General features: G+C 33.8%; 1 protein-coding gene across 1 annotated transcript in view; it reads left to right on the top strand.

The window, feature by feature from the left end:
- LOC150095343 (ATP-dependent RNA helicase DDX24) overlaps nucleotides 1–6,027 on the top strand; it is a 157,426-nt gene extending 151,399 nt beyond the window's left edge. The window contains exon 14 of the mRNA XM_090410662.1: nucleotides 5,868–6,027. Coding sequence (XP_090266788.1) covers nucleotides 5,868–5,971 — 104 coding nt within the window. The 3' untranslated portion in view covers nucleotides 5,972–6,027. The remainder of the gene's footprint in view (nucleotides 1–5,867) is intronic.
- The last annotated feature ends 8,070 nt before the right edge of the window (nucleotides 6,028–14,097 follow it).

Below are 14,097 nucleotides of genomic sequence, written 5' to 3' on the forward strand. Positions count from 1 at the left end.
TTCTCGACGGGGGGGGGATGTAAACATCATGCCTACATTTGTACAGTATCATACTTTGCTTTGAATTCATCCACAGTCATAGCATCCACCATAGATTCTGGCAACCTATTCCACTCAACACTCTCCAAGCAAAAAACCTAGTCCTGACACCCTTGCTACCTACACTCTAGCTCAGTTTCCAAGGATGGTCCCTAGTTCTCTGACCACCAAACCTGTTATGAAAAATTTTCTCTGTATTAATTTTATAAAAACCCTTCAGTAATTTGTATGTTTCAATCATATCACCCCTTTTCTACCTCTCATCCAAGTTCTCTAACCCACAAATCTTCAACCTGTCCTCATAAGGTTCATTCCATAGACCTCCTACTATGACCAGATCTGCACACATTATTCAAGATGGGGTCTTATCAAGGCTCTGTAATGAAGTATAATAACCTGCATGTCTCTGCTCATCACGGTAATCTTCAGTAATCAAGTACATCCGATGAGCTGCTTTAGCGACTTATGCAGTATGCCTTTTAAACTTTAACTCCCTATCCACTAACATCTTCAAATCCTGAAGTACATTTCATCAGTATGGTACACAGCTGGTGAATTTTTTTGACTCCAAGTGCATAACCTTACACTTTAACACATTAAACTGATATCCAAATCCTCCTGCAAAATTTTAACATCATCTGTATTAACTATTGCTCTATCCAATTTTGCATAATAGGCAAACAGCTGAATAGTTCCTCTCAGATCCTTTCTTATGTCGTTAATGTAGAAATTAAAAAATGGAACAAGAACAGAGCCCTGTAGCACACTACTAGTCACAAGCCTTCTATTGGCTCTACTCCTGAATAAACTACTCTGATGTTTCTCCATCAACTGCCTTCTTATCCACTTCACCAGCTTTACATCCATCCCCCATGTGCTGCAACAATTTATTAAATGGATTCCATGAAGTATCCTGTCAAAAGTCTTTGCAAAGTGTAGCAGTATCAATGAAACCCATCACCTTTATCCAACTCAGCTGTCACTGTATTATAAACGTGAGCAAGTTACCAAAGCATGGCCTACTCATCACAAAACCATGTTGCCATCCATATAGTATAGTATAGTATCCCATTTCTGTCTATCCATTCCTGTATTTTGCTCTTGACCAACTTCTCCAGTACCTTGACAACAATTCCTGATATGCTGATTGGTCAGTAATTTTGCTGCATCAGTCCTGGAGTCTCATAATGGAACTATATTCCCCTCATTCCACCCCCTTAGGACTAACCCAATTCTGAGACTTAGATTAAACAATATGGTCAAAGGCTTTGCCAATTCCCTAGCACCTTGTGGTATACCATCTATAGCCATATTCACATCAAGGTTCTGTAATATGCTATGCATTTCCAGTTAATTTACCTCAGTTTCCATATAAGCCTTTGCCTCTCTCATTACTGCAATGTCTCCACCTGGATGATATACTCTTGCAAAGTGTTCACTTAGTAATTCTACTATTTTGCCTGATTCATTAAAATCATTATACCATAAGCATTCTTCCTTTTACTGTCGACATACCGAAAGAAGTCTTTGGGATTAACTTTGGCCTCTACTGCTAATATCCTTTCATACTCTGCTTTTGCCTTCCTTACCACACTGGTTACCCTTCTGGCTTGTGCTTTCTACTGCTCATGTGCCTACTGGTTATTACCATTCTTCTTGAATTCCCTCCACAAATTTTTATTTTTCTTTGAATACTTCAAAGTTAGACTTCTAGACAACAAGAGTATTAAAGATTTGTACCAAAAAAGAATAAAGAACTGGATGATAAATATAAGAGAAAATCAGAACATAGAAAAAGAATAGTCAAGCCTAAAAGTCATTGACAAATTGACAAAAACTGCAAAAGAAACTTAGGAACAAAGAAAAACAGGCCTTAGGGACTGGGATGACGAAATTAAATGCATTATTGAAGAAAAGAAAAAAGCATATAAAACTGACTCAACCTGAAGACAATAGAATCAAAAATCAAATACAGCAGAAAAAGAGTAATAGCAAAAGCAGCATGCAGGAGAATAAATAGAAACATGGCAAAATTACTACCAAGATCTGTGGTATGATGAAAACATTCAAAACAGAAATTACCGATTTGTAAACAACTTGGAAAAAATCACTCTTAAAGAATTAATAGAAGCATTAACCCAGAGTAAAACAGAAAAAGCTCCAGGAGAAGACAATATAAACTTGAAACTTATCGAATATGCAGGACTTGGAATTCTCATTCAGATTACTTAACTTTTATAATATGATTTGGAAAGAAGGAAAATGCCCACAAGATTGGACAAAAGCAATAGTTATCCCCATCTACAAAAAACGACACAAATCTGATTGTAACAATTATTACGGCATCAACTCACTTAGTACCTGTTATAAAGCATATGCAAAAATTTTAGCATAGAAACTTAAATTTATAGTAGACCCATAATTAATAGAAGAATAAAATGGATTCAGAAAAGGCAGGCCTTGCATAGACTGTATTTACGTTAAAATTACTAATCGAAAAACACAGAGAAATGAACATAGAAACACACATAGCTTTTATAGATTACCAAAGCATTTGATAAAATTATCAGAGAAAACTATGGAAAATCTTGGAATATGAAATACCAAACCAACTCTTTACAGCCTTATTTAATATATATCAAGATAATAAAATAAGATAATTGTAAGTCATTCTATCAAGTAGTTTGTTTTATACAGCTGTCTGAAGCAAAAGTGTTGTCTGTATCCCTTGAAATGGATAAAATTGAGTGTCGTGTGGTTATAAAATTCTTTGTAAAAGAAGATTTAACGGCAAAAGAAATTCATTCGAAGTTCATAAAAGTTTACGGGCACTCTTATCCTTCGTTTTTGACAGTTAAGAAATGGACTGCCGAGTTTAAACGTGGCTGTACCAGACTTAAAGATGATCCACGTGAAGGACATCCAAAAAGTGAAACAACATCAGAAATCATTGATCAAGTACACAATATGGTATTGGATGATCGGCGAGTCAAAGCATGTGAAATTGCTGAGACTATAGGCATTTCAAAAGAATGTGTAAGATATATTTTGCATGACAAATTGCATATGAAAAAGCTTTGCACAAGATGGGTGCCATGCTTGCCTGGAGCATTTTAACAAGAACAAAACTGATTTTGTGCATAGATTTATTATTATGGATGAGACTTGGATTCACCATTACACACCGGAATCCAAACAGCAGTCAAAACAGTGGACAGAACTGGTTGTTCAGTGCCAAAGAAAACAAAGTCAGTTCCATCAGCAGGAAAGGACATGGCATCGGTGTTTTGGGATGCTAAAGGCATTTTATTTATTAATTATCTTGAAAAGGGAAAGCAATAACCGGAAAATATTATTCCGATCTTTTAACCAGACTAGATGAAAAAATTCGTGACAAAAGACCTGGTTTGCAGAAGGAAAAAATCATCTTTCATCAGGACAATGCACCTGCTCATGGTGTTTTGGTAATGGGAAATTAAGGGATCTGCACTATGAATTGTTGAATTGACTATCCACCGTATTCCCCAGATTTGGCTCCCTCTGACTTCTATCTCTTCCCAAAACTAAAACTCTTCCTTGCTGATCAGCGCTTTTCTTTGAATCAAGAGGTGATTGCAGCTGTAGAGGGGTATTTTGCAGATCTTACTGAGAACCACTACAGGGATGGGATAATGATGCTGGAGCATCACTGGAATAAATGTATAGAATTGACTCCAAAACAGGCCACACCGGCCTATAAGCCTGGCAAGGAAGAAGATGAAGAATTTTTATTTATTTTTTTTTTTGCAGCTCCAGCTTAATAATGGTATTCATTTAGCTCCCACTTGATTTACTCTCCTGACTCTGATATGCAGCCTGCCATTACTTCCCTCAAACACTTCTTTACCGAATTAATTAAAAATTCAGTAACTTACGCTTTTTGCTGCTATGCAGTTTCACATGCAATAGCATATGAAACTGCAGAGCAGCAATAGCTCCAAGCAGTCTACTAAGTTCATACTTACCAGCCCTGTAATTCCACATATACCCCCCTCTTAACTGAAAATTCCACATATTTAGCAACCTTCCAGGTCAAGACCATATGCTCACTTTCACCAGTTGGTGGCAATGTGATCATATTGATTATGGACAAATTCTCTGCTGCAATTACTATATCTAGGATTCTCGAACTCCTGGTATATTCAGTCATAGGTAATTATCCCTTAGTAACTGCATAAATTCCATTTCCTTCCTCCCATTTGTCTTTTCCTCCTTTCAGTCTATGTTCCCATAGTTGAATATAAGCTGGTATGTAAACAGTTTATATTAGATTGGGATGTTTGTGATAGCATTTGTTTATCTCAGCATCTTTACTGAATCATTGTAGCTTAAAATAGGAAGCTGAGGAAAGTTATGTATATTAAAATCTCCTAGGATGATTACTTCATATTTAGAAAAGTTGGACTAAAGAAAATTCTGATTTAAAGAAAGGAAATCAAACTGTTCAGAATGGTCGGTGGCATTTTGAGAGCAATAATGACAACCAAAAAAAAAAAAAAATTAACAGAATGATGCAAAGAGATTTTAGCCAAAGAAGATTGAAAAGAGATTCTAAGTTGAATGCTCCTTAAGATAGGATATCAGAACCATATTTTAAAGGATTTTACAGGATTAATAGAAAGGAAATATTTCAGCACTTGGCTAGAGGGAGCAGGACAAGAGGTCATTCTGGAAGTTTGATGAGTGTGTGTGGGTTAGTAACAGTGTGGTTTTTCGCTTGGAGCGTAGTGAATGAATGGAATGGGCTGCCTGAGTTAGTTTTAAGTGCTTTATCTGTTGATGGTTTCAAGGAGAGGTACAATAGATATTGTGTTAATAGTTTGGGTCCTAAGACTCATCGTAGTCTCCCATGATGAGTCTTAGGACTCCATGCAGGTGCTGTGCAGTAATAATAATAATACTGCAATAACACAACCTCAGCAAATAGTTGGTGCACCTATAGTCAAATATTTTTACAAAGTCATATACAGAAATAGTCGACCCTTACTTAATGATTGGATATTCAAGGTTATTGGTAACTGAATTTACATTTTTAGGAACTTACTGCAATTCAAACAGATTTAAGAAATTCTTTAAAAATAAATAAAACTTTGCAGTTTTCTTCAGTATCTTACTGTTGTGTATGACAAGTGAATATAAATTATATGAAGGCTTAAGAATTCTGTTAAGTTAATCTTGTAAAAGTAACTAGAATGTAAAGCATCTAAAAAAAAAAAACCTCTGTGCTCCTAATTACTGAAAAAATAAAAATAATTTTTAGTTCCTGCTTGTTTGCCTGAATGGCTAGTGTCTCAAGTGTGGTGTGGATATTTGTGAAAATCATATATCCTAATGCATTTTTGAAAATTATGGAGACAACTACTGTGTTTGAATAAAAACTTTAGTTTAATATAACTAAAATCTACATTCGACATTTCGACCTTTATGTCAAGGTCGAATATATCCTAAGTCCACCCACCAATTAAATATTCTAACCTTTCATGGGAGACTAACAAAAAATATGGGGATCTGCAAAAGTAACTTATAAGGACTAGAATACCTGTACTTATATCCTTAAATTAGCTGAAATAAAAAAAAAAAAATTTGAAAGGACACAGACTACATTGACTGTTTCTTTGAATTTTCTATTTTTATGATAAACTTCGCCTTTCAAATTTTCCTAGAAAAACTAAAGAATTTTTTGAGGAATAATTTATAGATTTTTTGTATAATTTATACTTTAAAAGGCATTTTTTCTTTTCTTAATATCCCTTGCATGAAAATATTTAAATTATTTGAATCTTTTGAAGGTGTGGAAAAAGCCCTAACAGTTGCAAAAGGTGAAAAGAAAGAAATTATATATATAAAGCCACAGCCATTCAAGAAAAGAAAATGGAGGAAGAAAAGGCAGTGATTATAGTTTTTGTATATTTTATACATATCTCCATTAAAGAATATTTTATTAGTTTTCTTGAGTTTGTTGCTTACAGTAAAAATTCTAACACTGTCAAATGATTTTTAGTTTATTTCCATCGGTATATCTCAATTAAAGATGAGTTATATGCCTCCCTCGATGAATCCCTGAAGGTCTCTCTTAATAATAATAATACCAAATAATATCAGTTAATATCAAATATGCCTCCCTCGATGAATCCCTGAAGGTCTCTCTTAATAATAATAATACCAAATAATATCAGTTAATATCAAATATTTGTAACTACTTTAGCAAGTTTTTAAATTAGTATGGCAGAAATAAAATATGGAGCAAAATATTCAACTTTCTATGTGTGTTATCTGTTAAGCTACAAACCAAGCTGTGGATCAGATTCCACTATGGCATGAGTGTTTGGTAGTAAATAAGTTTCATTGCCTCATATGATACTTCTTCAGGGCTTATTGAATACCTGAAGTGACATGAAAAAATATCATGTTTGATTTTAGTGTAGTGTTTTCAGTTTATCTAATCCTTTGTCCGCTCACAAAAATTTTTTCAACTTTTCATAGTTGGGATTATATGTATATGAACATAACATGAATGAGTGTTATTTATGAGGGTAAGAGCAATATAGAATTTACTAAAGGTGCATAATATGAATGTGGAAAGAACTCGGATGTATCATTATTATTATTATAGTAACCTCCACAGAGTTAGACTCATCATGGAGGAGCCCACTCAACCAGTAGCATGTCTTCCATATTGAACTTTATAAAATAATTAATAATTTTAAGTATGTAATTATAAATTTCTGTTTTATTGCACCTGAAAGGCTCATACTATCACAAGCAAGTATTGGTTTCTTTCCAATATCTAAATTTATTTATCTTAAAAGAATAGTTTCCCCAGTTATTAAACCTATTCTGAATTTTATAATCACTTATCTTAGCCTAATAAGATGAGAATTATAATACAAAAATTGTTTAATTAATATGAAATTTTAATTAATTAAAAATTACAAATATAATTACATAAAATTTGATTTTAAAAGATTCATAAGAGAAACCTGTTTTGTGTGTGAGAGAGAGAAACTGAAACTTCGGAATAAAAAAATTAAGTTTCAAGATTGATAAAGTAAAATTCTTTGTTAATCTTCTTGAGGTTTACAAAATTTAGTATACTCCACATAAATCAGTTCAAATGAGAACTTGCTTTAATTCAAACAAACATCTTTAAAGATGGATGGGATTATATGTGTACTGTCTGACCACAGATCCGAACCCTAGTCTGGCAACTTGCCAAGAAGAGTCAATTTATGCTAAAGGGGAGAAAAAAATAAAGGATGTATGAATTGGTCACCAACACGCGAAATCATGTGCTTTATATGTAACATTTTTCAACTGTTATACAAGCAAAATAGTTATCACTTTAAAAACTACAATGTTCATAAAATAAAAGTTAATTTTCTGACATGTAATAATAAACAACTCATCCTACAAGATGGATTGATTACCCTATTATCGGAATGGATTTTCCTTCTTCTGACATGCGCAGAAGTGTCTCGCATCTGTGGGCATACAGTATATGTATATAATATGAACATGTTTTTCACATTTATGAGGTTGGAAATAACAGCAACACAAAATTTACTGAAGGTATAATATTCACACAAACAAGGAAGGAATTAAAGTGTATCTTATTATCCAAGTAATGACTGATAATGGAATTTAGTGTATATTGCTAATAAATTATAAGAAGTTAATTTGTAAATTTTTTAAAAAATTAGCACATTTATGAAATTATGTGAAAAATGTGGTTATACAAGTCCAAAATATCTACTTACATTATTATAAAATAGCAATTTGATACATATAGTAATGTTGACGACAATGAAAGTGGTTAATCAAACTGCAGAAAACAACAATTAGCTCTTAATGGTTTGTTGTAGTGAGAGCTGAAGGTTTATTGTAGTGAGAAGTTTGATGAAAAAATGCCATTGGAATTTGTTTGTCAACTCTGCATAATGAGTTGGATTTGAATTTAACAGTTTGTTAACTGCTTGTTTAAAGATCATATTAATGTAACACAAAAGAATGCAAGAAACATGCATTTTCCAACAAATGGTACATATTTCTTCTTGAATGCCAGAAAGTGTTTGATTACAAGGAAAAGACAGAAGCTTCCATTTCCCCTTGCATATTAGGTTCAATAGCTTGTCATGAACATGTAGCAGCCTATCTTATGAAACCTTTATTTTTTCTGGATATAAATTATTATATTCGTTATAAAAGATATAGGTGTTCTTTTTTTTTTTTTGTTGAAAAATGCATGGATCTAACAGGTTCTGCATACTACTATAGCATCAGTCAGAACTATCTGATTCTTTCCATACATTTTTGCCAAGAATCATAGTACATTGGTGTCCAAAACATAAGTTCCAAAATGAACACTGTAGCTCAAGATTACAACTGCACATTAAGATGAATCAGCTTGTGGCAATTTGTACAACTGATGATTTTGAGTAGAAAGTGTGTACACATTCAAATTTATGAATCGCATGCAAAGGGATCCCGTGGTAGTACTCATGTTGAGTGCTACAGGATAAAAGGCAAAAGAGCTTTCTTCAAACAAATTGTGTTTGAAGAAAGCTCTTTTCATGAAAGAATAAAGTTGCAGACTTAGATGTCTTGTAATGTCTCAAAGACATCACTAGATGATTTCATGCGAGGAAGAATTATTGAAACGCTCGAAGAAGGCTATGGAATCATTGATATTGACAGAGAGGTTAGAATCTCACATAGCATTGTATCCAGGCTCTGGGCAGTGTTTCAAACCAATGGAATATGTTCCAGACATATGTTGAGGTTGCCCTTGCTCTACCATGCAGCTGAAGACATTTTGATTATCACAGCAAAACGTAATCAGCGCACCATGGCAGGTCATCTTGCAAGTTGGCTTCATTCAAGCACAGGTACGTGTATATCTCAGCAAACTGTGGCAAGTAACCCTATACACCCAAAGACCTGTAGTCTGCATCCCTTTATCCACAATTTATCATAGGGCATGTTTTCAGTGGTGTTGCATCCATAAAAATTGGACAAGATACTAATGAGTTAATAATATACTCTTTACAGATAAGAGTAGTTTTAGTCTGTTTCTCCGATCTAGACAACACTTAATCTGGTGTGAAGTGGTATTGAGTACCATCGCAAGAATGTTCTTGAAAGGCATACATATGATGTTGCTAGGGTCATGGGGTTGGAAAGTATTATGCATAATAGATGCTACAAGTATAATAAATTTAGTTTAATCCTTTATCCAAGTGTGAGCAAACAAAGTTTGCGCCTGAAAGTATCTTCAGGACTGGGGTAAGGTGGTACAACACCAGGCAACTCGTTGCAAAGGTGGAGCAAGATACCAACACTCCAGTCTCAGTATCTCCTATATAATGCAAAACACATCTCCTTGCGGATATGTCTAATGTTATGCATTAAGGGAAGGGCCACTACCCAGACTAGTTTCAACCTTTATTGAGGTCTCTTCAGTGGGAGCCAGGCCCAAGCTGAGATACCAGGCAGAAGCATTCGCAGGTCATCTCTACCTATGAGTTGCCAAATGGTGTGCCACCATTTTTTAATAAATTACTCTGGATTTAGAGAAAGATGTAGAAAGTTTATTTTTCACTTGGTTAGAGTATAATAAATTTAGTTTAATCCTTTATCCAAGTGTGAGCAAACATTTGGCAACTCCTATAGGTAGAGATGACCTGCGAATGCTTCTGCCTGGTATCTCAGCTTGGGCCTGGCTCCCACTGAAGAGACCTCAATAAAGGTTGAAACTAGTCTGGGTAGTGGCCCTTCCCTTAATGCATAACATTAGACATATCTGCAAGGAGATGTGTTTTGCATTATAGGAGATACTGAGACAGGAGTGTTGGTATCTTGCTCCACCTTTGCAACGAGTTGCCCTGGTGTTGTACCACCTTACCCCAGTCCTGAAGATACTTTCAGGCGCAAACTTTATTTGCTCACACTTGGATAAAGGATTAAACTAAATTTATTATACTCTAACCAAGTGAAAAATAAACTTTCAATTTCAAGATGCTACAAGTGCTGGAAGAAAAAGGACTATGACTGGTGAACAATACTGCAACGCCTTCAACGTCATGATCAACTGTTCCATGGTGCTGTAGGAGAAAGGTTCATTTTTTACAATGACATTGTTGTCATTGTAAAAATGACATTGTAACAATGTCATTGATGACGACATTGTTACACCATATCGTATACAAGCAGTGGAGATACTTCTGGAGACTCTGGATATTAATTGAATCGAGTGGCTAGCATGTTTCCCAAATGTCAACCCCATAGAACACATTTGGGATGCAACAGGGAGATGCATGCATCGCAAGAATGTTCTTGAAAGGCATACATATGATGTTGCTAGGGTCATGGTGTTGGAAAGTATTATGCGTAATAGATGCTACAAGTGCTGAAAGAAAAAGGACTGACTGGTGAACAATGCTGCAACGCCTTCAACGTCATGATCGACTGTTCCATGAGGAGAAAGGTTCATTTTTTATGGATGACATTGTTACACCATATCGTATACAAGCAGTGGAGATACTTCAGGAGACTCAGGATATTAATTGAATCGAGTGGCTAGCATGTTCCCCAAATGTCAACCCCATAGAACACATTTGGGATGCATGCTCAAAATCCTCCCCCAAGGAAAACAAACCAGGCCTTATCCTTGCTCTATAAGAGTGGCCCAGAATCACTTGGTGCTAAGCATGGTACGGTGTTGTGAGAGCTGCATTGCAGTTCGGGAGTGGATATATTCCTTACTGGAATGTCTCTCTGCATAGTTTTCTGTAAGTACTGTACATTAATTCCTTATCCTTAGGAAATTTTTAACTTTTGCCAAAATATATTGTAATTTAATTTGTACAAAATTTATAACACATTTTTTGTGTAATATAATTTATTAGCATGCTGGCAATAAATTTATGTCCACATTTGGCTGTAGTCATGAAAACCTTTTCATATACAGGTAAAAATGTAGTTTGTCCTCAGAAATTGAACTTCATTGGTGTCCAAAAGCTCTGTATTTACCATATCCCATATTTTAGAACTGTTTTGTTTTGGTTGGTAGTTTTGATTTCATGGCCGAAGCAACTAAGGCTATTAGGGTAGTGTATTATGTCTGTAAATTGTGTATGTTCTTCTGACCAGAGGAAAAAATCTGCAACCTCTGCATATGTAACTTACCATAATTTGAAAATACCTTATAATGGTTCTTCAAATCCTAGATAGGATTCAAACCGGATTGAAAACCCTGTTTTTCATGCCTCCAGTAAGCAGGACACTAGCTCTCACAGCAAGCAGTGAAATTCATCTCCCACTTAAGGACAATCACAAACATTCATAGCAGGATTCAAACCTGCAGTGTGTGTGTGTTGAGAGGAATGCAAAATCTGATTTTCTTAATGGAGTAGTTCTGGAGAGAAAAGTTCTTTTAACTTTTACTGTTATTTACCAATATTTATTATTATTATTATTACGGGTATCTCCATGGAGTCAGTAGACTCATCGCGGGAGACCCAAACTAGCAAAACAATATCTGTCATATCTCTTCTTGAATTCATTTACAGATGAAGAGCTCACAACAAAGTCAGGCAATGAATTCCACTCATTCACCACCCTCCAGGCAAAAAACCTTGTTCTGACACCTTTGTTAACCACACTCTTCTTTAATTTCCAGAGATGACCTCTTGTTCTTCCATCACTATCACACAGCTGAAACATTTCCCCTGCATCAATCCTATAAAAACCTTTTAGTAATTTGAATGTTTCTATCATATCCCCTTTTTGTATCAAATTTTTATTGATTATAAAAATTTGATACAATGTTGAAATTTTCGTCAAGTTATTGATAAATAATTTTGATGTGTTGATCTTTCAATGAGGAAGTGGATATGTGTCACTGATAATAAATATACACATATTTAAGCTCTTGGTGTATTCAGAATGGCAAAGATTCCTGAATTTAATAAGAAAATTTGTAACTTTTGTCTTAAAATGTAAACTGTAGGTAACAAGTGAACAGAATTTTTTTTTTTTTTTTTTTTTTTTAATTTTATCAAGTTTATTAAACTTACAGTATATACAAAAAAAGGAACTTTATTTCCATATCCATAAATACTGGACTTAGAAAAATGCATGTCATGGTTGTGAAATGGTTGCTTACAAAGTGTTTCTGTTTAAACAATCAAAATACTATATAACTAATGCAAAGAGGATAAATTTGCAAAATTACAAAAGCAGCAATTACAAATACATGTATACATGTTAACAGATTTTGCCGTGACAAGTGATACAGTATAAATGTTGGAATTTCCATGACATTGTTGTAAACTATAAAAACAGTGATTTTTTTTATGTTTGGCTCGTATATATAAACAGTTTTATATATATAATATAAGCCTGCTCATAAAATGCACATATCTAATAATATGGGCGAGCCAAGGGCTAGACAAATCAGGAACTTTACTCTGGAAAAAACAAACAGTTTTATGCCACTTTATGCAAGCATGGTTGTGATATTATATAATGCATAACAAAACAATGAGAATTTGATATCAAGTGCTATTAAGTATTGACTAATTCTAATCATATAAGAGGCACATTACATATGAATTTTTAAATATTTAAATTTCTCTAACAAACATTTTTTTATATATATTTATATTTTTAGTTCAGTAATTTTCAGTTAACCCCATGCCTAATTTGACTGCACCAATATACAGATCCTATCTGAATTTATGCACAGTATAAAATAATAAATAATAATATAACATTAAAAGAATTAATTGAGATTTTAATGAAATTCATGGTTAGTTAACCACATTTTTTTCCTCTTCCTGAATTTGGCATGAACATATATATATATATAATTTCATTTTAAGTGGCTTACTATTAAAAACAAAAAAAAAAAACTTGCACAGTTTAGCATTTCTCATTTTCTAAATTTAGTTTGGCAATTTATAGATTAAGCTTGAATTAGATAGCTACATCAATAGAAATATTCCAGTTTTGTGACCACATGTTTATTAGAGAACTTTTTTAAAAAAACTAAACAAGTACTAATAACTTGACAAGTTTTGTTAGTTGTAAGACTAACATCTTCAGGGGTAAAGAGAACTAACAATTTAAAGCACAAACTATAAGAAATTACAAAAAACAAGTTCATTTGTTAGTATTATGAAAATAGCTCAATTTTATTATGTTTTGTTGTCATGGAGATGTATGTAAATGAGCGAGCGCGAGTTTGGAACACTGCGTGAGGAGAATGTTGATTGAAAAGAGTTTTAGTTAAAGAGATCACGAGAGCAATTTAGGTGGAAGAATGGATATAAAAGGGAAGAACGCTGAAAATATAGAAAGATTAGAGAGGGAAAAGAGAGAAAATTGGCATTCGGTTGGAATCTGAGCATTCAGCATTTGGGGAATCAGAGTGCTATAATAGAAAGTCGGCAAGTCAACAATGAATTTGTTGTTCAAGCAGCTAATTTAAGTCTACTAGTCGAGAAGCAGTTAGCTAATAAGTTGTAGAATAACAATTATAGCTACAGAAAACAGCTGAGAGACTATTAAATAGACTAGCGATACTTGAGTTGAAATTTAATTTCAGCGCCGAACTTTCAAGGACATACGGAACCTTGAAGCAAAGCACGAAGTTACTAGAGAATAGTAGAGGCTGTAAAGTTGAAGTTTACCATTAGGTGTGTTTAGAATTATAGTGCCTAAAGAATTAATTGAATGCTGGAGGAATGGGCAACTGTGCATATAAAACTTCAAGTTAAGGAATTATTGTGTGTTACCTTAATTCATAAGTGATCAGTAGTACTTCATACAAGAAAGTTTAATTATGTGTTTTCTGGCCGTTAATTAATTCAGTTATTACTGAGAAGATTTGTTTAACGAGTGCCGTTAAGTTGTTTAAAATGTTTACAATTACAAAAAATGTTTGCATAAAGGTAGATGAATAAAGAAGATTATCGTTAAGAATATTCCTATGCAGAAACGTGCGAGTTTCATCCTAGA

This window comes from Typopeltis vanoorti, chromosome 20 (assembly GCF_054136105.1).
Source record: "Typopeltis vanoorti isolate ZY-2024b chromosome 20, IOZ_Tvanoo_1.0, whole genome shotgun sequence".
Classification (NCBI taxonomy): domain Eukaryota; kingdom Metazoa; phylum Arthropoda; class Arachnida; order Uropygi; family Thelyphonidae; genus Typopeltis; species Typopeltis vanoorti.